This window comes from Narcine bancroftii, chromosome 8 (genome assembly GCF_036971445.1).
Source record: "Narcine bancroftii isolate sNarBan1 chromosome 8, sNarBan1.hap1, whole genome shotgun sequence".
NCBI lineage: Eukaryota > Metazoa > Chordata > Chondrichthyes > Torpediniformes > Narcinidae > Narcine > Narcine bancroftii.
This window is the reverse complement of record NC_091476.1, coordinates 6,284,208-6,311,673: the sequence shown is the minus strand read 5'-3', so window position 1 is coordinate 6,311,673 and position 27,466 is coordinate 6,284,208. Positions and strand designations below refer to the sequence as shown.

General features: G+C 44.1%; 1 protein-coding gene across 5 annotated transcripts in view; it reads right to left on the bottom strand.

Annotated features, from left to right (window-relative positions):
• col4a5 (collagen, type IV, alpha 5 (Alport syndrome)) overlaps positions 1 to 27,466 on the bottom strand; it is a 198,393-nt gene that overhangs the window by 99,031 nt on the left and 71,896 nt on the right. For 4 of the 5 annotated variants that reach the window (XM_069892754.1, XM_069892752.1, XM_069892751.1 and 1 more), the window contains 14 exons: positions 22,761 to 22,820; positions 20,040 to 20,129; positions 18,104 to 18,148; positions 16,598 to 16,642; positions 15,421 to 15,483; positions 15,271 to 15,324; positions 9,490 to 9,516; positions 9,312 to 9,392; positions 6,515 to 6,577; positions 4,956 to 4,991; positions 4,823 to 4,864; positions 4,363 to 4,452; positions 3,433 to 3,486; positions 3,289 to 3,348 (listed from right to left, as the gene is read on the bottom strand). In XM_069892754.1, coding sequence (XP_069748855.1) covers positions 3,289 to 3,348; positions 3,433 to 3,486; positions 4,363 to 4,452; positions 4,823 to 4,864; positions 4,956 to 4,991; positions 6,515 to 6,577; positions 9,312 to 9,392; positions 9,490 to 9,516; positions 15,271 to 15,324; positions 15,421 to 15,483; positions 16,598 to 16,642; positions 18,104 to 18,148; positions 20,040 to 20,129; positions 22,761 to 22,820 — 810 coding nt within the window. Of the gene's footprint in view, positions 1 to 3,288; positions 3,349 to 3,432; positions 3,487 to 4,362; positions 4,453 to 4,822; positions 4,865 to 4,955; positions 4,992 to 6,514; positions 6,578 to 9,311; positions 9,393 to 9,489; positions 9,517 to 15,270; positions 15,325 to 15,420; positions 15,484 to 16,597; positions 16,643 to 18,103; positions 18,149 to 20,039; positions 20,130 to 22,760; positions 22,821 to 26,069; positions 26,276 to 27,466 lie in introns of those variants that run through there. The other variant, XM_069892755.1, reaches the window with a different exon arrangement.

Sequence of the window (27,466 nt, the reverse complement as noted above, 5' to 3'; positions counted from 1 at the left end):
TTAAACAGTGAAAGCTGTTTCTAACAGAGACTCGGCAACGGTAACAGATTCAAATGTACTATGATACTTAATATGAAGCATAAATAAATTTTAAAAGCAATGTTTTCTTCTTGCTCTGTTTCAGCAGGGGAAATATTTCTTTATTAAGGAATTCTGTCAACCTTTAAATAGATCCTGACTGAGCAGCGGCCCTTCACCTACAGATCTCTAACCAGGACCCAATACTGAACCCACTCAATGAACCATCCACACTGCCCTCATCCCCAAGTAATGCTCAGTGCAAGTTTTGGTTAAATAACAGGATAGAAATTAAAGATAAAACAATACAAAGAATAGAGAAAAAGTAAAATGGGGGTTTGGTTGTAATTATTTGGAGGTGAGTTGAGTGCTGAAGTAGGGAATGCACTGGAGGCCAGTTGGTAATATGTCTGATCTCCCATTCAGTTCATCCCAACAGTGGTTCCTGATCATAACAAGAGCATAAGATATAGGAGAAGTAGCCCATTCAGCCCATTGAATCTGCTCTGCCATTCCATCATGAGCTGATCCATTCTCCCACTCAGCCCCATTCCCCTGCCTCCTCCCCATTACCTTTGATACCCTGACTACTCGGATACATATCAATACATCCAATGACTTGGCCTCCACAGCTGCCATTGGTAGCCCATTCCAGAGGTTCACCACTCTCTGGCTAAACAAATTCCTCCATGTCTGCATTTTATGGGTGCCCTTCAATCCCGAAACAACTTTGCCACATCTCCTTTGCCCAGGCCTTTCAACATTCAAAATGTTTCTATGAAGACCCTCTCATTCTTCTGAACGCCAAGGAGCACAGTTCAAAAGCAGGAATCATTCTTGTGAATCTTCTCTCAATTCACTCCAAAGCCTGCACATCTTTTCTGAAATAAGGAGTCCAAAACTGACTCCTGTTCTTCAAGCGAGGCCTCACCAGTTCCTTATAAAGCCTCAACATTACATTCCTGCACTTACATCCTATTCCTCTGGATATGAATGCCAACATTTCATTCGTCTTCTTCACCACCGACTCAACCTGGAGGTTAACCTTCAGGCTATCCTGTACAAGGACTCCCAAGTCCCTTTGCACCTCTGAATTTTGATCTCTCCATCCAAATAATAGTCTGCCCTTTAATTCCTTCTACCAAAGTGCATGACCATACACTTTCCAACCTTTTGTTTCATTTACCACTTCTTTGCCTATTCTCCTAATCTATCCAAATCTCTCTACTTGCCCCTCCATCCATCTGTGAATCATCTGCAAACTTGGCCACAAAGCCATTTATTCCACAATCCGAATCATTAAGATACATTGTAAAAAGAAGTGGCCCCAACACCGACCCCTGTGGAACACCACTCTGTTTCCTGCTGACCAGCCAATGCTCTACCCATGATAGTATCTTTCTTGTAATTCCATCAGCTTTCATCTTGTTAAGTAGCCTCATGTGTGGCATCTTGTCAAAAGCCTTTTGAAAATTCAATTATACAACATTCACTGCATCTCCTGTTTGTGATTTGTTCAAAAAATTGCAGTAAGTTTGTCAGGCATGATTTTCCCTTAAGGAAACCATGCTATCTTTGGCCTATATTGCCATGCACTTTCAGATACTCCGTAATCTCATCCTTGACAATCAACTCCAACAACCTCCCAACCATCAATATTAGACCATAAGGTTAGACTAGAATTTCCTTTCTGCTGCCTCCCTCCCTTTTTAAATAGCCAAGTGTCCTTTGCAATTTTCCAGTATCATGCCAGAATCTATTGATCTTGGAAGACCATTACTAATGCCTCCACAATCTCAATAAGCAACTTCCTTCAGAACCTGAGGGTGTGTTCCATCTGGTCTGGAAAACCTTTCTACCCTCAGACCAACCAGCTTCCCAAGCACCTTCTCTCTGGTGATCATGACTCCATTCACCCTTCTTCCCTCTCATCCTTAACAATCTGACTAACGCGAAGACTAATGAAAGGCACTCATTCAGTTCCTCTGTCATCTCGTGTCCCATTATAATTTCTCCAGCGTCATTTTCTATCAGTCCTATATTTACTCTTGGCCTCTTCTTTTTTACTCTTAATGCATTAAAAAAAAACTTTTAGTATTCTTTTTGATATTATTTGCTAGCTTTCTTTAAAAGTTCTTTTTCCTTTCAGTCCTCTATCTTCTCACTAATTTTTGCTCCCTTGAATGTCCTTTCCTTTGCTTCTGTTTTGGTTTTGTCATGTCATTTTTTCCATTGAAATATTCCTTTTTTTTTTCAAAATATACCTGTCCCTTTCCTTCCATATTTCTTGCAGAAACTCCAGCCATTGCATCTCTGCGGTTTTCCCTGCTATTATGTCTTTCCAATCAACTTTGGCCTGTTCCTCTCCCGTAGCTCTGTAGTCCCATTTGTTCCATTGGTGTATTGACACATCTGAATGCTCTTTTCGCATGCCTTCTCTATCTCCCTCTGTAGTTTATAAGGGTCTTTTCACCCTTATATTTTCTTAATTCCACCCACAGGAGTTTTATATCTACTGATCCAATTTCTCCTCTCTTCAATGATTTAATTCCATTTTTAACCAGGGGAACCACCCCACCCTCTCTCCCTGTCCTTTCGATCCAAGGATATTTAGTTCCCAGCTGTGGTCTTCTTTCAGCCACAACTAATAATGCACTGCCAGCCTTACCAGATATCCAAGTACCTCCTTGTGGCTGAAACTTTTGTCCAATGCATATAAAAATGCAGTGAAACAGATCAGGATGAGGTGCTCCCAGCCATTAATAGGTCAGAGCAGGTCTAAAATGTTGCAACACCATCAGGCTCAGCATCCAACCACACCTGCAATTATTTAGCACCTAACAAGTGCTTCCCATGGCATGTGATCAAATTTTATTTTTTCCGAAGAGCCCATGTAGTCGACAAGTTGCTTTAAGAAGCATCTTAAAGGAAGAGAGGCAGATAGAGATAGGGACTTTTAAAGGAAGAATTCAAAGCTTAAAGCCAGGATAGAAAAACCCCCTGTTAATTCAATCAACAGGAATGAATTAGTACAAATTTGACTGCCATTTACCAGATACCTCTGCAGGGAACATTCAAGTATTCACCCACCATCACACATAGCTTACCAAAAAGAAATGTCGAGTATATCAAATTAATCCAGACCATAAATTACTGCATATTGGAATAGCACTTTATATCTACTTATTTGACGAATATTTCCAATCCTGTAACACCAGAGGAGCTGGTGTTTACTCCAGTATTCCCATTTTAATGTTTTTAATCACTTACTCTCTTTCCTGGGTCTCCTGGCTCCCCCTTTTCACCTTTGGCACTAAAGCCAGCAGGTCCCTGAAACAGGCAAAGTACGGAATGAGTGACAGGTGTACTGCAAATCTCTAACTGCCATCATTAAACTCTGCACTCTGCACTTACAGGAGGACCCGGAAAGCCCCTCTCTCCTGGTACGCCAGGTGATCCAATTTCCCCCTATCAACAACAAAGTAGATTTTAGGCACTGGTCTCAAGAAAATTAATGGAAAAAATAAAATCAATCTCCGTACGGTTCATAATCAATGGATTATTTATGAAGGATGCTCCTTGTTGTTACCTTTTTAAAAATTATCAGCTATTTTGTGCACAACAAGGCCCCCTCTGGAATCAAATAAGTTCACAATCAGATGAGTTTTCATGGAGGGGAGTGAGTGAGAAACATTGGCCAAGACCAAAGGAGATATCTGAATCATCTTCCAGCACCACAGTAGCACCCTTTACATCCACCTTAGCAAGCAGCTGGGACCCAGGGTTAACAATCCACACGAGTGGATGTGTTTGTGACACTGCATGACTACTTCAGCAAAGTTAGCGAACCAGTTAATGCAATGCTGTTACAGCACCAGTGTCCTGGGTTCGAATCTGGCACTGTCTGTAAGGAGTTTGTACGTTCTCCCTGTGTCTGCATGGGTTTCCTACAGGTGCGCCGGTTTCCTCCCACTCTTCATAAAACATCATGGGGTTGAAGGTTAATTGGTATAATTGGGTGGCACGGGCTTAAGGGCCAGAAGGGCCTGTTACTCTGTTGTACGTCTACATTTAATATAAGACTAACGTTTATTCCTGTGCACCAGTTATGAAATGGAACCACAAACTGGTGTGGACTCAGACTTCCCCTACACCTACGTTGGATACAGAATGACTTAGAGGACATTGGGATTAGGCTCCAATGATGGAGAAACTCTTTCCCATGTTTGTCACTGTATAAATAAATATGCACAGCTCCTTTTTCCCCTTGGAAATTTCTTGTCCTTTTGGCAACAGGTGACCAATACTGTGAAGCTAGACAGGAACTTGTAATGGACGGGTTACCTTGTCTCCTTTCTGGAAATCTACCCCTGGAGAGTTCAACTGTTCCAACTGTCCTGGGGGTCCAGGTGGGCCCTGGAGCCCTGGATCACCCTGTGGGGAAAAAAAAATCAACATTAATTATTAAACAGAACATCAGTCATTCTAAACTGGTGGCCCACAGCACATTTAAGTAAAAGCTGTTTTCTTTTCACCTCGCTTAACATGAACATTTTTAATGTTTTTATTAGTAGTTGGTAGGAGAGAAGTGCAGAAAAAGCCAAAAATTGCTTCACAGGGAAGGGGGCCCATAAGCATCGTCCTATGGGTGCCATCAGCAAAAGGTGGTGGAGAATTGCTCATTTAAACTATCACACACAAGCTAAAATGACAGGAAATTAGTGTCCAAATAGCTGTGGATGGAATGTATGAATACCAGAGAAAGAAGGTTACAATTTGCAATGCAGGTCTAGACTGTACTTACCTTCTCCCCTTTGGGTCCTTGGAAATTCAAGCCCATGTTCCCCTATCGCGTAAAGAAGCAAAAAGGAAACGCGTGAGTCTCTTTGTGCTTGATTACACAGCTTAAAGGAGAAAACTACCTACAGCCATCTTACCTTTTGTCCAGGTAAACCGGGAGGACCAGGAGTACCCTAGAACAGATGGAGAAATTTTACAGTGAATGATTGAAACAGGATTCAGAATCAGAATTTATTGTCACAAACAAGTCATGAAATTTGATGTTTTGCAGCAGAATCAAAGAGCAAACGTTCACATCAAGACCATCTTACGACATGACTATAAAAAAAAGTAAAAATACTCGTGCATGAAAGGTGAGGCCGTGTCTTTGGTTCGTTGATTATTCAGGAATCTGATGGCAGCAGGGGAGAAGCTGTCCTTGTGCCACTGAGTGGTCTCTTTTAGGCTCCTGTCCCTTTTCCCCGATGGTAGCAGAGTGAAGAGGACCTGGCCTGGGTGATGGGGTCTTTGAGGATAGAAGCTTTTTTAAGACACCGCCCCATGTAGATGTCCTCAATGGAGTGAAGTCTGGTGCCTATGATGTCGCAGGCTGAGTTAATAACCTTTTGGAGTTTATTCTTGTCCTGAGTTGGCACCTCTAGACCAGGCAGTGATGCAGCCAGAATGCTCTCCAAGGTACACCTGTAGAAGTTTACGAGAGTCTTCGGTGTCATACCAAATCTCCTCAGACAACTCACAAAGTATAGCCGCTGGCGAGTCTTCTTTGTGATTACATTAACGTGGAGGCTCCAGGACAGATGCTCAGAGATGTTCACACTCATGACTTTGAAGTTCTTGACCTTCTTCACTACTGAGCCATCGATGAAGACTGGGTCGTATTCCCCTGACTCCCTCCTGAAGTCCACAATCATCCCCTTGGTTTTGCTGACATTTAGCACAAGGTTGTTGTCGTTACACCATTCAACGAGCTGATCGATCTCCCTTCTGTACGCTTCCTCATCGCCATTTGTGATTCTGCCAACCACTGTGGTGTCATCGGCAAACTTGTAGTTAGCATTGGAATTGTACCTGGTCACACAGTCATGGGTGTATAAGGAGTAGAGCAGTGGGCTAAGCCCACATCCTTGGGGTGCGCCTGTGTTGATGATCCGTGATGATGTTTCCAATTTGTACTGACTGTGGTCTTCCAATGAGAAAGTCAAGGATCCAGGTACAGAGAGATCCAGTCCACACCTATCCTGCGAGGCACATTTTTTTCATGCAAATAATCAAACCCCACTAGTAAAATGCTACTAGTGGCCAGTTGTCAAATCAATGACACTATTTTGACTTGTCCAACAACTCTTAGATCGCGTAAATTCAAATGGTGAGCAAGTTGGCAATCTTTCCCACCGTTGGAATTTGTGAAATCAATGTACCAACTAACCTCAGTTTGAAAGAACTTCTGAAATTGCTCTAATCTTTTTCCTAATCCCCATTATCCTTGAACTCTTACATATTTCAGTTCTTACAGTGCCGTACTGTATCATATGAAGTTGTAAAATTGTTTTAGTCAGAGCGGGCATGACTTGATATCTGCTCTTTTAATGCTTGGTGTTCCAAAACCCAGAAGAGTACAATTCTCCAAAGTCCCCACTGATGCCATTGACACTGGTTCTGTGGATGAAATTGTGAGAAGTGAACACCATCAACGTACCGGTTGACCTGGAGAACCCATTGGGCCTGGTGATCCTTGTGGCCCAAATGCTCCTTGAGGTCCCTATAGAGAAAAACAAAGTCTTGTTAACTTTGTATTTATGTCCTCAACTTATTATTTAAAACAGTAATATTAGTACATAGGGCCTCATCTGTGAGGGGCACTTGACAAAGTGGTGACTCTGTGTCTTTCTTATGGTAGACAAAGTTAAAGAATAATGGAATAAATTTCTACAGGTGTACCTTGGAGAGCATTCTGGCTGCATCACTGCCTGGTATAGAGGTGACAATAATGGAACCTTTACCTTTGACTATGAATGTTAGGTATAGATTGGTCCATTATTATTTTCTCCATCCACAGAGAAATTACACCAATATAGACCTGAATTATCAGAGATGTGTTTTAGGTATGGTGTAGAGGTGAGTTCCTTTTTACATTCTACCTGGCTTTGCGTGAAGGTGAGGCCCTTCTGGTATGATGACCTGTGTGACATCTTAACCAAGATCACGGGTGTCACCTTCCCAGTAGACCCAGAGTTCTGTCTTCTGGGGGATTTTACCACGGTGGGTCGATCACTAACTCGTTCTCAAATTAAATTCACACAAAATGACAGAAGCACTTCATTTAATTTTCTGCTAATGTATCTCTGTTTTATGTTTGAATGAAGTGAATTTTGTGTAATATTGCACTTTATAACATGATAATTGAATTTTGATGAAGATCTACCGGGACCAATGCCTGAAGAGGGCGCACAAAATCAGTGAATCGGTGCGGACTCGAAAGGCCAACATGGTCTGTTTCCGCTCCGTAAATGATAATATGGTTATGGTTAAATTGCCTTATGCGTGGCCAGGAAATGCAAAGCAGTAACATGGTCTCCTGACTCCCATCTCCTCATGGAGAGGTGGTCTTCGGCGATCAGCTGTATCCCACCTGAAAAGGTCACATACAATCTCAGGAAGGGATACAACACCTTCCTAAAAATCTGGCAGCCTTATTTAGAGCACATAGGTACCTCACTGGCACCAATACAGGGTTACGATCGCTACTGGCTAGCCAGTGGACCTCTGTAAAGATTTTAACACTGTGGGATTATCGAGTCTTCATATGTTTTACTGTACACACTGACAGTGGGATGATCTTTTTGTGTTTTCTGATTAATAGGATGTATAGAGGGGAGGGGTTCTCTTGATGTTTTGTATATGGAATGATTGTTGATTGTTAAATATACTTCAAATGATAAATAAAATATTACAAAAAAATAAAACAGTAATATTAGAGACTGTACAATTTTGTAAAGGTTGTTATCAAAGTCCAGGTCCCTCTGATCTAATGCAATGTAACATTGCATCTGATTTATCATGATAAGAGTGGGTCCTTGGTGAAGGGATCAGGCATAGGGGAAGACATCTTCTGTTTTAACAGTTTGTAAACATTGGAGATAGACAGAAGGGTGATGCACGCCTAAAGCAGTCAAAATGAGGGAATGAATGGATGCAGATTGCAGGAATGAAACAGAGATTAAGAGATGCTGCCTGCAGTCAAAGAATTAAAGTTCGCCGGTATATGAGTTTGAATTTGTGATAATTTTTCTTCCCACGGGTATTGGGGTTGCATCAAACCATGGCGATAGTTGACGATTATTACGTAGGTTGATCTCCTCTTCTATCTATTCTTTCTTTTTCTTTTGGGGTAGATTAAAAGTGGGGGGGGATTATCGGGGACAAATATTATGTATCTACTTGTATTTTGATTTTGATTGTCTGACTTATTTTGATTAATAAATAACATTTTAAAAAATGAATTAAAGTTCAAAACTTTTGATGGAATAGCCTTGATGCATCTCGGACAGAGTCAACCTGGAACAGTTACAGACCCATGTCAATTTCTAGCAACACAGTGGGTGCTGTAAACTGATCACACTGGCTAGACTTTGCCTCAAATGACTACTGTATGCTGTCCCAGTTGCTCTGAGTAGATAATGAACAGCTGGAATCAGATGCAGGAGTAAAGCAGAAATTAAGATAGGCTGCATATAATCATAGAGCCCCTCGTGATATCTTCATCCACCGTAATTAAAGTGCTTTGCCAGTTTCAAATAGATACCATTTTCGTCTTTCATTGCAATCTTCTTCTTTGGCAGTTTCAATGGGGAGGGGGGTTGTCAGTGGTTATATATCATCTACAAACTTAAGGCACTTTACAGTGGCCATTTAACCTATCAGATTGCATGCCTTTGCAATGTGAGAAGAAACTAGAGAATGGGGAAGGCCCATGTGGTCACAATGAGAATGGGCAACTTCCTCAAGGACAGCACCGGAGGTCTTAGGTTGCTGAAGCTTTGAGGTAGCACAGCCCAACTTAACTGTGCCCCTGTGCTTGCAAGACCATGTAATGTCCTGTAATGTTTGATGCAGACCTGCCACTCAAGGCTGTGCACTTCACTGTTGCTATGTCTGTTATGCAGAGGCAAATTATCATTACACATGGAGATCAGCCTCTGAATCAAGGAATCAATTGCACACAAACTATGCTTTGAGGAGCTAAGTATTGCTAAATGAAAGTATTTACAGACAACGCTCTAATATTTACCCAGTTGCCTTTGTGTCAGTAAAGAGTATGCCACAATTGAGAACATTGCATAATGATCTGTAAGTCACTCTATATGTAACACATTTACCTTCACAAGAAATCAATACTTAGTACATTGGGCCTGAATGACTGACTGATCTTTGCTCAATCCTTTGAACATGTCATACACACACACACACACACACACACACACACACACACTTACTGGTAGTCCTGGCAAACCTGGTGGTCCTGGATCTCCTTTCTGAATTGAAAAAGGTGGTGTCACCACCTCACCTGGGTCACCCTGAGATGGAGCAAAAATAAAGAGGTTGACATGAATTAGAATCCAAATGCACAAACTAACAAGAGAGAAATTAATATTGTGAGGCTTTCAGACGTACCTTGATTCCTGGAAGGCCTGGAGGACCCTGCAAAATGAAAAAAAAGTTCTCAAAAGAGTAAAACTGAATGGTTTTGTCAGCTGCCAATTTAATAACAAGATGGAATTCTGATGATATTTGCCAACTGCAGATATTGTGCCTTTATCTATCGTGTTCTCCTCCCCATCCCATTTTGTCCCTCCGCTCTGCTTGTCATTGTGAATTTGCAGACTTCACAGACAAGTATTAGACCCATTCACAGTGCCACCTGGGAAATGTTTCAGTACTTTGACCCTGGTGGTAAGTTAGGGTAGAAATGAGGACTCTTGAAGTCCTTTCATGCCAGGCTTCCACCTGGAGGCTGGCTACAAGGTGGAGCGAAAACATAAAACTTGCCTTTCGTGGAGCAGCCCAAGAAGGCTACTCCTGCGCCACATTCACGCCTCATAGCGCCCTCCAGATCCAATGGAGGCGGGTCGACTGGTGCCACCCATCATAAATACATAGCAGAGCAATTGCCGTCTTCCCTACCCATAATCCCCTACATGGCTGGGACTGCTCTGTGTTTCCCAGAACAGTTCCAGCTGCATTGGGGATTATGTGTAGGAAAGACGGCCACTGTTCTACCGTGTTTTGAGCAGATGATAGGGCCCCCGAAGGCCAAAGTGGCCCAGTGAGACTGTCACAGCCCTCATTGGTCATATTCTGCCGACCGGCCCTGCCCTGACAGCCCCTGCTGGCTGACAGCTCCTGCCAGCTACCCCTGCCCTGACAGCTCCTGCCTGCCACCCCTGCCCTGATGGCTCCTGCCCACCACCCCTGCCCTGACGGCTCCTGCCCACCACCCCTGCCCTGACGGCTCCTGCCCACCACCCCTGCCCTGACGGCTCCTGCCCACCACCCCTGCTCTGATGGCTCCTGATGACCACCCCTGCCTGAGGGTGTCATGAGAAGGGTGAATTGGGAGATGGGTCACAAGCTGTCGGAGTCATCAGGCCCACCCCTAACCAGCTGCTGATTATCATTCCCTGAGAGTGATTGCAATGGGCGCCTTGGAGCTGGTTACAGCGCATTCAAGAAAGTAAGGCTCCCATCGTAAGGGCAGAGAATCTCCACCTTCAAGTCGGGCTTTTTCTTTACATGAAAGGGCCTTTGGTGAGTCCCACTGGCCTGAAATTCCCTGGAATGAATGTATGGCACCCTGCAAGATTTCACTTTCAAGCTTTAATTGAAACCCCTGCATATACAGCACACACCTGCACAAAGCCTTGTGCACATAGACAAGTGCAAAGACATTGAGGCATGCCCACTTGTACATAGTAAAAGCCCTGAAATCAGGAAATTCAAGCAACCAGCAAAAAAAATTGAGAAACTAAATAAGTAAAAAATATGCAAGTTTAAAATTAGCACAACTCACCAATCACATAACCAAGCAATCTGAAAATACACTTATCCAGCATCAACCAATCCCCATAGGTGCCAGATGCCAGAGGTTTTACTGCACATATGCATACACAAGTGCATGGATTCACATGCACATGCAGACACATACACACTCACTATGGGAGCACTGGATAGCCAGCAGGAGTTGAGACATGGCTGCTTTTTATCCCCATCTATTCAGCTGGCTAAGCCACTGAAACAGGACAATGCAGGACAATAGCATTTGGACAATGTCTGACCATGCAGATGTTCACAGTACAGAGTGGCCAATTTCTTATTTTGAGGGAAGTGGGAAATAGAGGGACCACAGGCAAGACAGAGTTTTAAAATTTAGACATTCTTTTCTTTGGCTTGGCTTCGCGGACGAAGATTTATGGAGGGGGTAAAAAGTCCACGTCAGCTGCAGGCTCGTTTGTGGCTGACCAGTCCGATGCGGGACAGGCAGACATGATTGCAGCGGTTGCAAGGGAAAATTGGTTGGTTGGGGTTGGGTGTTGGGTTTTTCCTCCTTTGCCTTTTGTCAGTGAGGTGGGCTCTGCGGTCTTCTTCAAAGGAGGCTGCTGCCCGCCAAACTGTGAGGCGCCAAGATGCACGGTTTGAGGCGTTATCAGCCCACTGGCGGTGGTCAATGTGGCAGGCACCAAGAGATTTCTTTAGGCAGTCCTTGTACCTTTTCTTTGGTGCACCTCTGTCACGGTGGCCAGTGGAGAGCTCACCATATAATACGATCTTGGGAAGGCGATGGTCCTCCATTCTGGAGACGTGACCCATCCAGCGCAGCTGGATCTTCAGCAGCGTGGACTCGATGCTGTCGACCTCTGCCATCTCGAGTACCTCGACGTTAGGGGTGTGAGCGCTCCAATGGATGTTGAGGATGGAGCGGAGACAACGCTGGTGGAAGCGTTCTAGGAGCCGTAGGTGGTGCCGGTAGAGGACCCATGATTCGGAGCCGAACAGGAGTGTGGGTATGACAACGGCTCTGTATACGCTTATCTTTGTGAGGTTTTTCAGTTGGTTGTTTTTCCAGACTCTTTTGTGTAGTCTTCCAAAGGCGCTATTTGCCTTGGCGAGTCTGTTGTCTATCTCATTGTCGATCCTTGCATCTGATGAAATGGTGCAGCCGAGATAGGTAAACTGGTTGACCGTTTTGAGTTTTGTGTGCCCGATGGAGATGTGGGGGGGCTGGTAGTCATGGTGGGGAGCTGGCTGATGGAGGACCTCAGTTTTCTTCAGGCTGACTTCCAGGCCAAACATTTTGGCAGTTTCCGCAAAGCAGGACGTCAAGCGCTGAAGAGCTGGCTCTGAATGGGCAACTAAAGCGGCATCGTCTGCAAAGAGTAGTTCACGGACAAGTTTCTCTTGTGTCTTGGTGTGAGCTTGCAGGCGCCTCAGATTGAAGAGACTGCCATCCGTGCGGTACCGGATGTAAACAGCGTCTTCATTGTTGGGGTCTTTCATGGCTTGGTTCAGCATCATGCTGAAGAAGATTGAAAAGAGGGTTGGTGCGAGAACACAGCCTTGCTTCACGCCTTTGTTAATGGAGAAGGGTTCAGAGAGCTCATTGCTGTATCTGACCCGACCTTGTTGGTTTTCGTGCAGTTGGATAATCATGTTGAGGAACTTTGGGGGACATCCGATGCGCTCTAGTATTTGCCAAAGCCCTTTCCTGCTCACGGTGTCGAAGGCTTTGGTGAGGTCAACAAAGGTGATGTAGAGTCCTTTGTTTTGTTCTCTGCACTTTTCTTGGAGCTGTCTGAGGGCAAAGACCATGTCAGTGGTTCCTCTGTTTGCGCGAAAGCCGCACTGTGATTCTGGGAGAATATTCTCAGCGACACTAGGTATTATTCTATTTAGTAGAATCCTAGCGAAGATTTTGCCTGCAAAATCTTCGCCTGCAAAAATTTAGACATACAGCAAAGATAACAGGCCATTTTGGCCCACGAGTCTGTGCCACCCAATTTATACCCAATCAGCCTACATCCCCCGGTATGTTTCGAAAGTGGGCGGAAACCAGGGAAAACCCACACTGTCACAGGGAGAATGTACAAATTCCTTGCAGACAGTGCGGGATTCAAATCCCAGTCCCAATTGCTGGCCCTGTAAAGGTGATGCACTAACCACTACACCAACCATCCCACCCTAGTAGTCTATCAGTTGAGGCACTTCTATTTCCCAAGAGACACTGTGAATGCTGAAAGAGACTTCAAGTGACCTCATCTCCACAGATGAAGGAAGTACATTTAGAAGGGGAAAATAAAATGCATTAAAAAAAAAATCAGAAATCTCATGCTCATGCAAATAATGAGAGAGAAACAGATTTAATGCCTCAGGCCCAATGAGCTGCCATCAGAAATGGTGAAAGGTGATCGACATGAACCATTAGCTCTGTCTCTCTCTCTCCCCCCTCAGAGGCTCCCTGACCAGCTGAGTGTTTGCAATATTTTGGCCTGGAGTTTCATCACTTCTACCAGTGGCAAATCCCCCCACAAAGGCACAGACCCACTTTCTATTCAAGCCTTTGTTGTACGAATTGGGAAGAGCAGAGAGATGCCCTGTTCCTGTCAAGGGCTTGAAGTAACAGACTGGAACTCCAATTCCCAGAACCACTATGAGATTAGTGCAACATTGAAATGTGTCAACAGAATGATTCCTCCATTTCCTTACAGTGCCTTGAAATGGTATTCCTCATTGGAAGATTCAAGATAAACTCCGAGACCATAAGACTGAAAAGTGCTTCATTCAGTCCCTCAATTAAACAACTTGCATAAATATTTCCTACAGCTCTCTATTAACAGTGTCCTGTTACCGAGTAAACCATTCCAAAATAATTATATAAAATTATATCTTTATGTATATATTTGATCACTACTTGCTGCGTATTGAGTGTGTATTTGTGTGGACCATGGTCTGGAGAAACACTACATCGACTGGTTGTATATGTTCAGTCAGATGATAATGAATTTAAATTAAAAGCTGGTTATCTCTTGGATGCAGAGTGAACGTACATTAGCCATTGATGGAAACTTAAAGCTTATTAAACACAAGGTGAGAGGAAATGGATGTGAAAAGTGGGATCTGAGTAATATTGCTCCCTAAGGAATCAGCAGTGGGTTCTCAAGTGCCTTTCATTTTGTTTTTTTACTCATGATTTAGGCGCTGGAATAGGCAGACTGTTACTGATTAATGGAACTACACTGGGGGACACGACAAGATGGCGAGAACACTACCCTGCAGGCTGACTTTGGCAGTAGCGATGGGTTGAAGTTTGCTGCCCCACCATTCTTCCACCTCCATCTTGGGGACGTCAGGTGGAGGCATTCCAAAGCCAGGCAAGTGATACCTGACTGAAGTGTATTTTCTATGCATTTTGCAGCCAAGATCCCTGGCAGAGGCTAGTGCCTTGGAAGTAGGGAAGAGAACTGACAGCAGGATTCTGAGGAGAAGGATAGGTTCCACAAAAAAAATTGAGAGGAAACGAATGTCTTGGAAAACTGGAGCTTAATTTCTACAGGGAAAGTTATATGGAATCCAACAAACCTTTCAGTATTGTTACAGAGTTCTGTGTTGTGTATTGGTATATGTGTTGTGTGGTTTTGTGTTGGAAAGTGACAGTTTGCCTTTAAGAGCCAAGGTGAAGGTCGATTGCTGAGAGAGTGGGAGACAGACTGGGCATGTGCAGAAAATGATCTAAAAATTTCTGGACTTAGAAGACAAACCACCACTGAGTGGTGCTGTGGAGTGGAGGGAGGCCCAGAGCATGAGTCATTATCTGGAAGACAGCTTAGAATGTTGGGCATTTTAAAAGGGAGGAACATTCTGAAGGCAGGTGCAAGGATCAAGCCTTGGTTCCTCTCTCTGTAAGCAACACAAGAAGACAACTTCGAATTTTGTGCTCTCTCTCTCTTTCAAAGATCTTTTGGCTTCAGTTTAACAAATAAACTGAATTTTGTTTATGATCTTTGCTTCGGTTGAGATTGAAGTTTTGTGAGCCTAAGATTTTCTGTGGGCTGGTTGGAAATATAACTTAGACTTTAATTACGTATGTTATATTTAGGCTGGGGAATTCATTAGTTTTATACTGTTATAGAAATTTGCATAGTAACCAGTGGGCATTGTTATAAAAGGGGGGATTTTGAATTAAAGTTTGAAGGTGATGTTTTGTTAATAAAGTAATTCTTCATCTTTACCCCTGTGTGATAGGCCTTCTTTGTGGTTGCTGGTTTGATCGTGTAACAGTATCTTTGCCACGTCATACTCTGAGTAACAGAATCACGTCAGTTCAATATTCTTATGCAACGGGGGTTAATGGGATCAAGGCACTCTTTGGGTTCATGCAGGGAAACTCTCTGGTTCACTTACCGGAGGACCTTGTGACCCTGAGAGGCCAGAGCTTCCTGGGTATCCTCGTTCTCCCTATGTGTACGAGAAAGATGCCAGCATGTTGGAAAATGTGCCCAAAAATTTGCATATAAAAAAAAGGGAAGGAAAAGATGGCTGGGATGGACAGACCTTGGTTCCGTTGCAGCCCGGTATACCTGGAGGACCGATCGGACCATCCTGACCTGGCAGTCCCTACAAAATGTAAATACGATGTGTTAAATTTAAGAGGCAATAAACAAAGGTAAATGGATTATTTCTTACTATTTTAGTGGATTTTTTTTTCCCATTGACAGACAGCATTTGAACAATTATTTTTCCAAAATAGAGGGAAGTTCTCTCACGACATTTTGGAAGTACCTACGCAGCCACTTGAATTGCCAAGGCATAAAAAGGCCAAATGTTGGAGAATGAAATTAGTATAGATGGGCAATTGGTGGGCAGCATGGTGTGGTGGGCCAACGGGCCTATTTCTGTGCTTTATGTCTCTATGGGACCATGGGATAAGCATGCACATGCAGAGGGGTGGAATCACCCACTGGAATATTGCAGTCGGCCAGGAGAGGGTAGCGTCAGCCACCCAGTGGAAGGAATGGCACCAACCTAGTGGAGGACCCTGTCTTGAAGTGCTGTGGTAGTCATCCAATGAAACATAATGCCCTACAAGTGGCCTGTCAGCATTGCCAAAAAAAAAGGGGAAGTCTCCCTGAAGAGGAGTGGGGTCAAAGAATGGGCAGAGCCAACCAAACAGGTTACCCATTGGAGGGATATGACATCCTATGGCATGGGTGTTCAGTAGTTAGTAAGGCATTACTTAACATGGTATGTGAATGTAAAAACATGGTTGAGAACCAATGGTTTATTGCCAAGCACAGGGGCAAACCATCAAACCATTACGTCCACTCTGGTACCCCCCTACCCAGGAAAACTCATTGGTTCCAATCCTTCCACTATGGTTGAGAACCATAGACATTATGATGACAAGTTAAAAAATACATATTTTCATTTTTTTTAATATTAATAATTTTCTCAAGAAAACTTTAAAACTCCAAAATTCACACTAAAATATTATTCTTGAGGATAAAGAGACATCAAAAGGCTTTTATACATGAAGAGTAACCATGCACAAATTAATGTTTTCATTATTGATTGCTTCCATGCGTAATAATCGAATGGATTGAGTTTAATTGTGTGTGGGGGAAACAAAAAGATATTTGTTTTCTAATCAATGTGAAAACACATTATCAGAGTTGGAGGAGACTCCTGATAAGTGTTTCTGGGGAACAGTGATAAGACAATTAGTACTTACTGGTACACCAGGGGTGCCGGGGAATCCTGGAATTCCAGGCGGACCCTGTCAAACAACAGGAAACAAGACAAGGTTCAAAGAGCCAAAGCAAACTTGATGCCCTGATGCTGGACCAGTGGTTCTCAACTTTTTTTTCCCCCCCACTCACATACCACCTTAAGTAATCCCTTATTAACCAGAGCACCTAATAGCTTCATCTAATGCCATAGGTGCTCTGTGGTTAGTAAGGGATTATTAAGGTGGTATAAAGTTGAGAACCATGGTGCTAGAACAACATAATCAGCAAGGGTGCAGTGATCAACATATAACTAACTCATCATGTCACCAAGTGCAGCAACTTTGCCAGAAGGAAAACAAAGTCTCCTGAACTGTTAGACATGTTGATACAAACTTAGTCACATTGCTTGGAGTCAATACTAATCTTTGCTCGGTGCATTGAACTCTCACCATGTCACACCAGCCCTTAACAACTAGTACGGTGCCAGTTTGCACCAGTTCTTCACTTGGGACCCTACTGATTCATAGAAGCCCTTCGCAAAGAGGATACAACCATTTCCCTGCCAGCCACTCACATGCTCACATCAGCTGCCACCTGGGGGGAGACCCAACTTTTCCGAACTGCCCCACTCTCAATGCATTCTATGGGTGCTACCAGCTTACACCGGCCCTTCACAATGGAGAAGACACCAGCTATTTGCAGTAGTTGCACACCACTTCATGTGAAGAGCATCTCCAGCACTGAGACCAGAGAGTTCACACACAGCCCATCTATGGGAAAGCCAGATAGTCAGTGTCCACCAGAACTCTGCAGTCATCAAGATCTATACTGTGCCGCAGATGGCAGAGAACTTTCCTGTCACACTGCCCTTCCATTCCCAGCCAAGGTTGAAAGAAGCATGATCGCTGCCCCCAACATGCCAGTAATCCACTATACCATCTGGACTCTTGTCCCCTGCACTGTTTCATCCCCCCCAGGTTTTCAACAGATATTTCCTTGATCCTTTGCATAACCAGACCAAGCAGGGAAGGGGAATTAGGAGCAGTGGAGCTTGCCCAACCCAACAGGCAATTACCAGGTGGTAAGCCTGACCTGTCACATCAGGGGATGGAATTTCAATGAGCTGCACACTTAGCCTGAATTGTGAGTCAAGTGCTTCATCAAATGGGTCTGCAAAGGATTCAGCCATGAATCATCTCTGCTGTCCTGTTATAATAGGAGCAAGAAGAGTTGGCTTGTCCTTCCTGTATCATAGGAAACTGAGTACATCACCTCAGCCACGCACAGGGAATCATTGAATGCGGGAGCATCAAGTAGGTGGTGAACAGTCGACTCCTCATTAGCAGAGTTGTCTTCTCAGCACCCATCCCGACAAGAAGTGTGCATACGATGGCTAGTGAGACAGCACCAGTTCTGGAGGCTCCTCCCGCCACCACTCTGAACCTTAGCCACTGCCTCGCTGGCATCTTTAAACCTGCACCACTCAGCCATTGCCCCCATCCACTTACTCTTATTCCTTTTGGGCCTGGAAATCCGGGATGTCCGGTGTCACCCTGCGAAGAAAGGAAAGAAGATGAGAACCCTTTCATCTCCAACATTTCAACATGAAGCTTGAGGAACAGAAGCAGGCAACATGCACTCACGAGCTTGCTTCTTCCTTTCAATAATCTTCCTGCCTGATCCCCAAAACATTTGATCCCTGAACATCTATCTCTGTCATTCTCAGCATTTTTTCTTTCCACTCACATCCCACCTTAAGCAGTGGGATGTGAGTGGAAAGGGAAGGTTGAGAATCACTGCTCTTGACCCAATTGTTACTGAAATATTTTGCTTGAGAAAAATTGTCATTGGCCCATTTCCTTTGGAGTTATGAAACCGTCCACATAATGAGTCAATTAGGGACGATTACAACAGTGGTTTTCAAACTTTTTCTTTCCACCCACCTTAAGCAATCCCTTACTAATCACAGAACACCGATGGCATAGGGAATACTTAAAGTGGGATGTGAGGGGAAAGAAAAAGGTTGAGAACCACTAATCTATCTTAACCTTGTGTAGATTTAATCATTGCAATCTAATTTTGATGCAGAGACTGAAGTAAATGCATCAACAAAATATTCTCGCACAAAAAAGATTTGTTAAGATAGCTCTAGCCGTAGCAAAAAAATGTATTATGTCAACCTGGAAATTGGAAGATAATTGGAAATACAACAATGGTATATAGAAATGAATAAATGTATTCCATTAGAAAAAATAACATATAGTTTAAGAAATAGTATTGAAATATTCGAACAAATATGGGAGCCTTACATTAAATACAATAGCGAAAACCTACCGGGGACAATCATTACCTAAGTTGATGGAAGGAGAAGGAAATGAAAAGAATGGACTCAGTAGAATTTCTGGTGTATTTTTGTTGAGTGACAACATTGTCTGACTGGTTTAATGTATCCTAGATTGTATACCTTAAATGGACGGGAGGGGGGGTGGTGGGGGGGATGGGTTGGGAGGAGGGAGGTGGGGGGGAGAAAATGTCACTGTATATGTGTGAAAAGGAAAAAGTGTGTATCATGGTTAATGTGATTTATGGTGTGAAAAATAAAAAATTTAAAAAAAACAAAATATTCTCAACCTTCTAAAAGAAGAAAGTCCTCCTCATCTTTTGGGGTCAACATTTTATTCTGAGACAAACTCTCAACAGCATCTATTCTAAAGACTACTTAGAACCTTCTATGTCTCGATGTTCTCATTTGGTTTCTTCCAAACTCCAAGCCTTTAGATTGAGAGTCCGATGATTTCCAATGGCTTGATGCCCCGGAGACCAAATCACATTTGTCACATGTGATCTTCTTTTCTCTGCCAAATTCTCTGATCGCAGCCTGGTTGGGACAATGCAACTGGATCAGTATCCCCAAATGCCACAGAGCGACGCCGACTCTGGAGGTCAGGTCGGGATTAGAAGAGTGACACTTGGTACCTGCCGTGTGACTGCAAGGACCGAGAGAGCAGCCAGTAGCCAACACCAATCCACCAGAGTAGAATGGGAAGCAAAGAACAACAGTTCAAAACAAGTGGCAGGGGTAAAATATTTCTTGAAGAACCCAAAAAACATTTTCCTCTTCAAATATCTCTCGCCAAACGAATTGCGCTGTCTCTTTGGTAGAGCTTGTCTGTAAATTTTGCTTATTCACACAGCCCAGAATCTATTTACCCCTTTCCTTTCGTCCAGTGAGAACTGTTCTCTGTGTCTACTTCCCCTGCAGGCAGCAAGCACCTCTAGATCATAACCTGTTTTGTGATATACTTACATGGGGTCGGCAGATCAGTCTGTGTTTTTAAAAATGGTTTCATTTGGAAGTTTGAGTTCAGTTTTTAATAAATGAGGCCTTTAAATTGGACCCTCCTGATCGCTGAGGGGATGAGGAGACCACAGATTCCCTCCTACCTTGATTCCTCTTGCTCCAGGAGGACCTTCAGGGCCTGGGAAACCAGGCAGTCCTATCTGACCTTCCAATCCAGGCAGGCCTCTTGCACCCTGTGCAAACATTAAAAATAACACCTTCAGCATAAACAACACACACTTATTTCACAATAGAATCTGAAGCTCAAAAGGCCAATTCTACAAGTATCACTTGCTATCTTGGTCCGAATTCCTCTATGTGTCCGAAACCAGATCTCAGTTACCATCCTGAGTAGAGATCTTTGGGGAGAGGGGTGCATGATAGGTAGGACAGTAAGTATAGCAGTTAGCACAACGCTATTACAACGAGAGCGACGCGGGTTCAAATCTGTTGCTGTCTGTAAGGAGTTTGTACCTTCTCTCTACAACCTGCATGGGATTCCTCCAGGTGCTCCAGGGGTACAGGGTCAGTCATTTGGTCACAATGGTGTATTTGGATGGCGTGGGCATGTGGGCTGGAAGGGACTGTAACTGCCTGTAAACCCATCAGTGCGGGGCAGATGGAGAACTTACAATGGATGCACCTGTAGATGGGTGGCAAATGGCTCCTGATCTCTAATCTGGTAAACTGCAGTGAAGCTGTCACTGCATGTGCCATAAGACTGGTTTTGTATCGGTAAATACAGAAACGTTCTGGAGAAACACAGCTGGTCCCGCAGCGTCCATAGGAAGCAACGTTTCGGGCCTGACCCCTTTATCAAGGTTCTGTATGGGTGACTTCCAAACATGTCCAACATGTCACTGTACATGGCTGTGGCTCTCCAGACACCACTGCACCATGTACGTGGAAGACCCAGAACCACTTTTGTGACCTTTGTGGAACACGTAACAATTAGGGTTTCGATAAAATTCCTTTGCAAAGAAAAAATTCACCTCTTCCAGAAATAATTCTTCAGTCAGTAGGTGTTTATGCTGAGTACTGTTGTAATAGCGCCACCTTGTGGAATCTATAGACACTGCAGCAACTTGTCTGAACACGAGAGTTAATGCAGTTTCCACCCAGATGAGCTGCAGAGATTTTCTGAACAGATAGACAAAGTTCCATTTATAAAGTGGCTGAACTCTACACAGTGTGGGGCAAGTTTGGGACTGGGAGATAGGATTTTTTTAAATTACAGCACGGAAGAAGCTGATTCCAGCCACTGAAACCGGTGTTGTCCAATTGCACCCAAATTAACCTACAACTCCATACAATTTGGAGGCTGGGAGGAAACCAGAGCCCCGGGGGAAACCCACGCAGACACAGGGAGATGGTACAAACTCATTCCAGACAGTGCCAGATTCTAATCCGGGTTGACGGTGCTGTAACAGCACTGCAAACGACCGGGCACCACGTTTACGTGTGAGGAATCATTCAATTTCAGCAAAAGAATCGCTACATTCTGGGGCCAGTTGTGAGTCAAGCAGAGTCTGTGATTTTCTTTTTCTTCTGGGTCCTTTGTGTGTCCAATGGTTAGATCCGCACGTAAACAGTGGCATCCAAACTCAAGTTAAGCCATTACAACATCACCTCCAAGAGTTTGATCCACGTGTGTGGAAGGCATAGACCCTACATGGGGTAAGTGGTCTTCAAGGGGCTCATGTTGCACAAAGACTTTTCAACCTAAATACTTCTTCTTTGCAGTCCCAAGTCCCCACACTGATTACTCCCCCATCTCATTCCTGTGCCTCACCCTAGCCCGTCCCCACCGTCATGAGTCATACATCTCCCCCCCACCAATTAGCAATCCGACACCACCCCTCCGCCCCGAACAGCCCTGCTCAACAAATCTCCAGACTCCAGTTCAACATTGGCCTCCCACCACTCATCCATGGCCAATGCTCTCCACTACTCCTTTGTCCTCATGCTCCCTGCACAACAGTGCTACCTTGCTGCAGGTACCAGTCCCACACCCATGGGAAAATCATGCAAGGAAAGGTCTTCAGGTGCACAGAAGCCTCACCTGGGCACCTGACACTGAGGGGTTTGCGTGCCACATAAGGTTGTGGTAATGGACCCCTATGAGAACCATGGGTGGGCTTCATCGTCATGTTTCCCAAGGTCAAACTCACTCACAGCTCCACAACAGAAGAGATGGTGCTTGGGACCTTCAATCAGTGATCAATTGTAGTGAGTCAAATTGTTTATGGTTATGTGCATGGTTTTGTGTGCTATTCAAATAGGTCAGCCAACACTGAAGTACATCAGGTCGTGCAATAGTAAAACAAAAGTTCAAGTTGCAGCGTGACCATAAGTCGAAAAGGGGCAGGGTATAGTGCTACTGGGACAAAGTGCAGTTAAATAATTCAGGGGCATCATCTTTTACCACTGAGAGGTCCATTCAAGAGCCTGATAACAGCAAGAAATAAACTGTCCTTGAATCTGGAGGCTCGTGTTTCAAGCTCATGCATCTTCTGCCTGACAGAAGGGGAGAGCAGAGTGACTGGGTGGGACAGGCCCTTTAATATACTGGGCAGCTTTCCTGGGGCGGTAGGCAGCATTGATTGGGGAAATTTGAGTTCCAGTGGACAATATGGTTTGCCGCTGGAGGTTCCCAATCAAATACCCAGAAATTCCCGCCATCATGTTCCTCTCTCTTCCTACTTTGTTGGAATCATTCATGTGGCAGGAAGAAGTGGAATCAAGTCAAAAAGTTTTCTCCTGAGGAATCTCCTTCAAGATAGTTTGATTTTGGTAGAACAGAAGCGCGGGCTCTGAAAACGCACCTTTTCGCCTTTCACACCACTGCAGTCACAACTGGATCCGGTCGCGCACCCATGACAAGCCTGCAATGAAGAAAGGAGCATTAATTAATCGGAAATTCCAGCCAGGGGCTGACTTCTCACTGTTAACAAGCTTGTTCATCTGCATACAGATCACCGTGGGATCAATGTTGACACCTGTACATTCAAGCTGGTTCAACAAATCACAGCTTGCGGAATGCACATTTTGCTGAAATTTTCTGATATTAAATTGAGTTGAAGGCATAGATTTAAGGTGAGAGAGGAAAGCTTGAAAGGGACCTGAGGGGTAACGTTTTCTGCACAGAAAGTTGTGAATACTTAGAACATGGAACAGTCCAACACAGGTCATCGCCAGGGCTCACAAGCAAGCCGAGCTGGCCATGAGAGGAACCCTCCCAGTCAGATCCTTCCTGCACAACCGGAAGATCGCCCTACACACCCGCTGTCCTCGTGATTACTGCGGTGGAGTGGAGACTGTTGCCCACTCTATGCTGAATGCAGATTCACTCAGAATGCATGAAGAAGGATGCAGGGGTCTTGTGGCGGTCCATCCCCAGCAGCACTGTGACACTCTAATCTACGGGCCATTTCCAGGGATGCTGGAAGATCATCAACTCGCTGATAGGCGAATTTTGGTCTGCCTGAAACCTGTTGGTCTTGCAGCACACAGAGGTGTTGACTGGCCCTGAGGCGTGGTGCAGCGTGAGGAACCACCATAGTCCTAAAGTCCTAAAGGGCACTGAGGGGCTGAGACTGAGGGGAAACCCCTCAAATAACAAGTGGTGGGGTGGGGGAGGGGAGAAATTACAACAAAGGTGCCACATGGGTGGTATTGAGAGAACAAATGTAACAATGTCCATTGATGAGAATGTATAGATATGACTGACATGAATGTAAAAAAGTCTTGAATGGTTTTCTTGTTTGTAAATAATTTATTGTGAATAAAGTATATTTTTGGGGATAAAAAAGTACAACACAGTTACAGGCCCTTCGCCTGTGACAACCGATATAGACCTATTCCACCATCAATCTCACCCTTCCCATCCTCCGCCCTTAACCCTCTATTTTTTCTATCTAAGAGTCTTTTAAATGTCTCCATTGTACCAGCCTCCACCACCATCCCCAGCAATGCATACCAGGCACCCACTACCCTCTGATGTCTCTTCTAAGCATTCCTCCACTCACCTTGGAACGAGCTGCTAGAGGAAGTCGTGGAGCTGGGTTCAATTACAAGACTTTTAAACAAGTATGTAGATAGGGCTGATGTGGGTAAATGGGGCTTGCTTTGTTGGCATGGAGAAGTTGGGCAGAATGGCCTGTTTTCATGCTGTATAACCAATTATTATTACTGGTGTGAACTGAAAATTTGTCAAGATACCAAACCTTGAAGACCCCTGGGTTCTGATATTAATGCCTCATTTAGAAGGGAGGAAGGTGAAACTTTCTCCTTGGGCCACGAGCAAAGCTCGGAATAAAATTGGGCAATTATCTCTGCTCCTAAAGTTCAGTTTCTTTGAACAAATAACCCAGGAGAAATCCTTACCCCACACACCCTCAGTGCAGCCCTCTGGATTAGCCTGGTTAGCGTGCTTGGGTCTCTAGAATGGGACTGGAACTGACAAGCGTGGTTTGGAGGGAAGGGTTTTACAGCTCATAACCAAGCACACTACGTGCCCCTTTGGTTTGCAGAAGATCACCAGGTTTATTCGTGGAATCAACAGAATGACCTTAGCACCATTCATTCACTCACACATCACACACCATCTGATATTTTTGTTGATTGTAGAGAAAGTCATAGTGGAAGGGAATCACTATGGAAGGGAATTTTATTTCCAAGATTGGACTCTTATCAGATCTCTTATCAGTCAAGGAGGAAAGTGCCTGAAAATACTCCATCTAGTGGACAGTGGGGCACTGCAAGCCCTCCAGCCTTACTTCCACCACAGATGCATCATCAGTTGGCACAGATGAGAAAGAGCTGTTTCCACCGTCACTCAGTATCATGATCCTTCACAGATCAACACTCAAGCCAAAGGTCACTTCCACGCCAACACCAGGCTTTCCAACAGTCACAAGCTGTATTAGGCAACAGGACAACAGGTTAGCCCACTGCATCAGTTCTCTGAAGCAATAAGTTTAGATTAAAAATTAAGAAATAAATTGTTTCCTGCTGGACCACACAAATCCATTGATGTCAGTGTGCTGCAGATCTGACAGAAGCTTATCTGCATCACCTACTGGAAGATTGCAAGATGTACAACAGTACAACAATGGTCCGGGGCTGGTGGGACTTAAAGAGCCAGGCAGCAAGCATGGGTCGAAATGGTCAGTCAATGTTTTGGGATGGAACCTTTTACCAAGTCTAAAATGGCAAGGGGAGGGTATAATAGGAAAAGAGTGAAAGGGGGCAAGAGGTGACAGAGTACTGGATCGAGAAAGAGCAAGAGGTGGAGAGAGTGGGAGGGGAAGAGACCGAGACACCAGTGGGAGTGGCAGGGGGAGCGGTTTGAGAGAAAAGTGAAAATGGGAGCAGGTAATGGAGAGAGGGCAACACTGGAGGAAGAGGTGGGGGGGGGGGTGGAGGGATGAACAAAAATAGGGGGAATTCAATGTTCATGCCATTGCCTTTACATCTCTCCAGAAGGCATATAATATGTTGTTCCTCAAGCTTATGTTTATCCTTATGTTTATTCCTCCTTATCATCTCATTTTGCTAACATTTCAGTGTTTCGTAGTGTTGCCCCCTCGATAGAGCAGTTTAATTGTGGGGGCAATCTTTAATCTCCTGAATTCACTTGGTGGGATCTGAACAGCCTGGTGTAAATGACAAGCAAACAAATGAATTAAAGTTTGAAGAACATGAATCGTGGGATAAATCTCTCTTCAAAGAGGAATAAATCTTCAATCTCCAACAATCTGCTATTACACTCAGGAAGCTATTAATTGTTCTTCTGGATGAGCAAGAACTATAATTAACAACATCTTATTGAAAGAAATGGTTTGCCACAGCTGTTGCTACTTCTCCCATTGAAACCTGTACATTGCAACAGAGGAACCTCAAATGGCTTTGAAATAGAGAGAAATTGAGAGAGCAGGAGAGAGAAACTGAGGGAGAGAGAGAGAGGAATCAAAGACAGACAAAGAGAATTACAAAATAATAGAATGAAAACATTCAAAATTTTAAAAAGAGGTTGAGAGAACGAGAGGCTTCTGCTGTGTTTAATTTTAAAGGATACTTAGATTCTAATCAGATGGGTTACACTGGTCATTCTCGGACAGACTTAAACACACCTTTACAGATTGAAGAGCACCTCCTCTGGCTAGTACCATTCTTCCAAAGATTGCCAGATATCCAGTTCCTTAGCAACCGATACTACACAATGTGCCTGAAGTTTCTAGCCCTGTTTGCATTTTCCTCTACTCCTGTGAGAACATGTAGCCTCAACAATGCTGTCACTTGACAATACATTTATGGAGATGCACGGAACTACAATATACGTGCACACAGAAATTCTTACTTGCTGCAGGCACACTGCTACTTTGTAAAATAAAAACTGAAAAAGTACACATTAAATTAGAGTTCAGAAAGAGATAAAAAAAATAAAAGATAGATAATAAATAGCCATAGTTACAGTAATGCAAGAAAAGGATGCAATTCATTCTTGCTGACAAGTCTTTGAAGTCCTGGAGTAGTTTTTGATTTCTGCAGGAAGGGGAGGTTCAAGAGCCTTATGTAGCCATTTGGGAAAAAAAGGTGCTGGACTACAGGCATCTGTACCTCCTTCCCAAAGGGTAGTAACTGGGTAATGGGGGTCCTCTATGATGTTGACTGCCTTCTTGAAGCATCTCCTGATTGGATGGGAGGTTGGAGCCATGATGGGGGTCCTCTATGATGTTGACTGCCTTCTTGAAGCATCTCCTGATTGGATGGGAGGTTGGAGCCATGATGGGCTTCCTCTATGATGTTGACTGTCTTCTTGAAGCATCTCCTGATTGGATGGGAGGTTGGAGCCATGATGGGAGTCCTCTATGATGTTGACTGCCTTCTTGAAGCATCTCCTGATTGGATGGGAGGTTGGAGCCATGATGGGGGTCCTCTATGATGTCGACTGCCTTCTTGAAGCATCTCCTGATTGGATGGGAGGTTGGAGCCATGATGGACGTGGCTACGCTTTCTAATTTCTTCAGTCTTGAATTATCAAACTCTGCCGCGATGCAACCAGTTAGTATACTTTCCACAGTGCACCTGTAGACTATTCAACAATGTGCCAAATCTTCTTAGAATGTAAAGGCGTTGGTATACCTTCTTCATGATTGTCTCAATGTGCTGGCTCCAGGAGAGGTTCTCCAACATGTGGACTCACTGGAACGAAGGTCCACACTCTCTCCTCCTCCATCCCAAATGTGTTGTCCCTTGGTCTCTGCTTCCTGAAATCAAGACTAAGCTCAATGAGTGCAAGGTTGTTGATCTGGCACCATCTAAAACCAGGTTCTTGATCTCCATCCTTTCTTCTGACTCATCATTTCCAGTTATTCAGTCAACAAGATGGTGCCATCCCTGAATTTATAGATGGCTTTGGAGCTGAACTTGGTACCAAATCAAAAGTGTACAGGGAATTATGCAGGAAAGTAAGCATATAGCTCCGGGGTGCCCCTGTGTTGATGGTCAGCAAGAGGATGCATGTCAC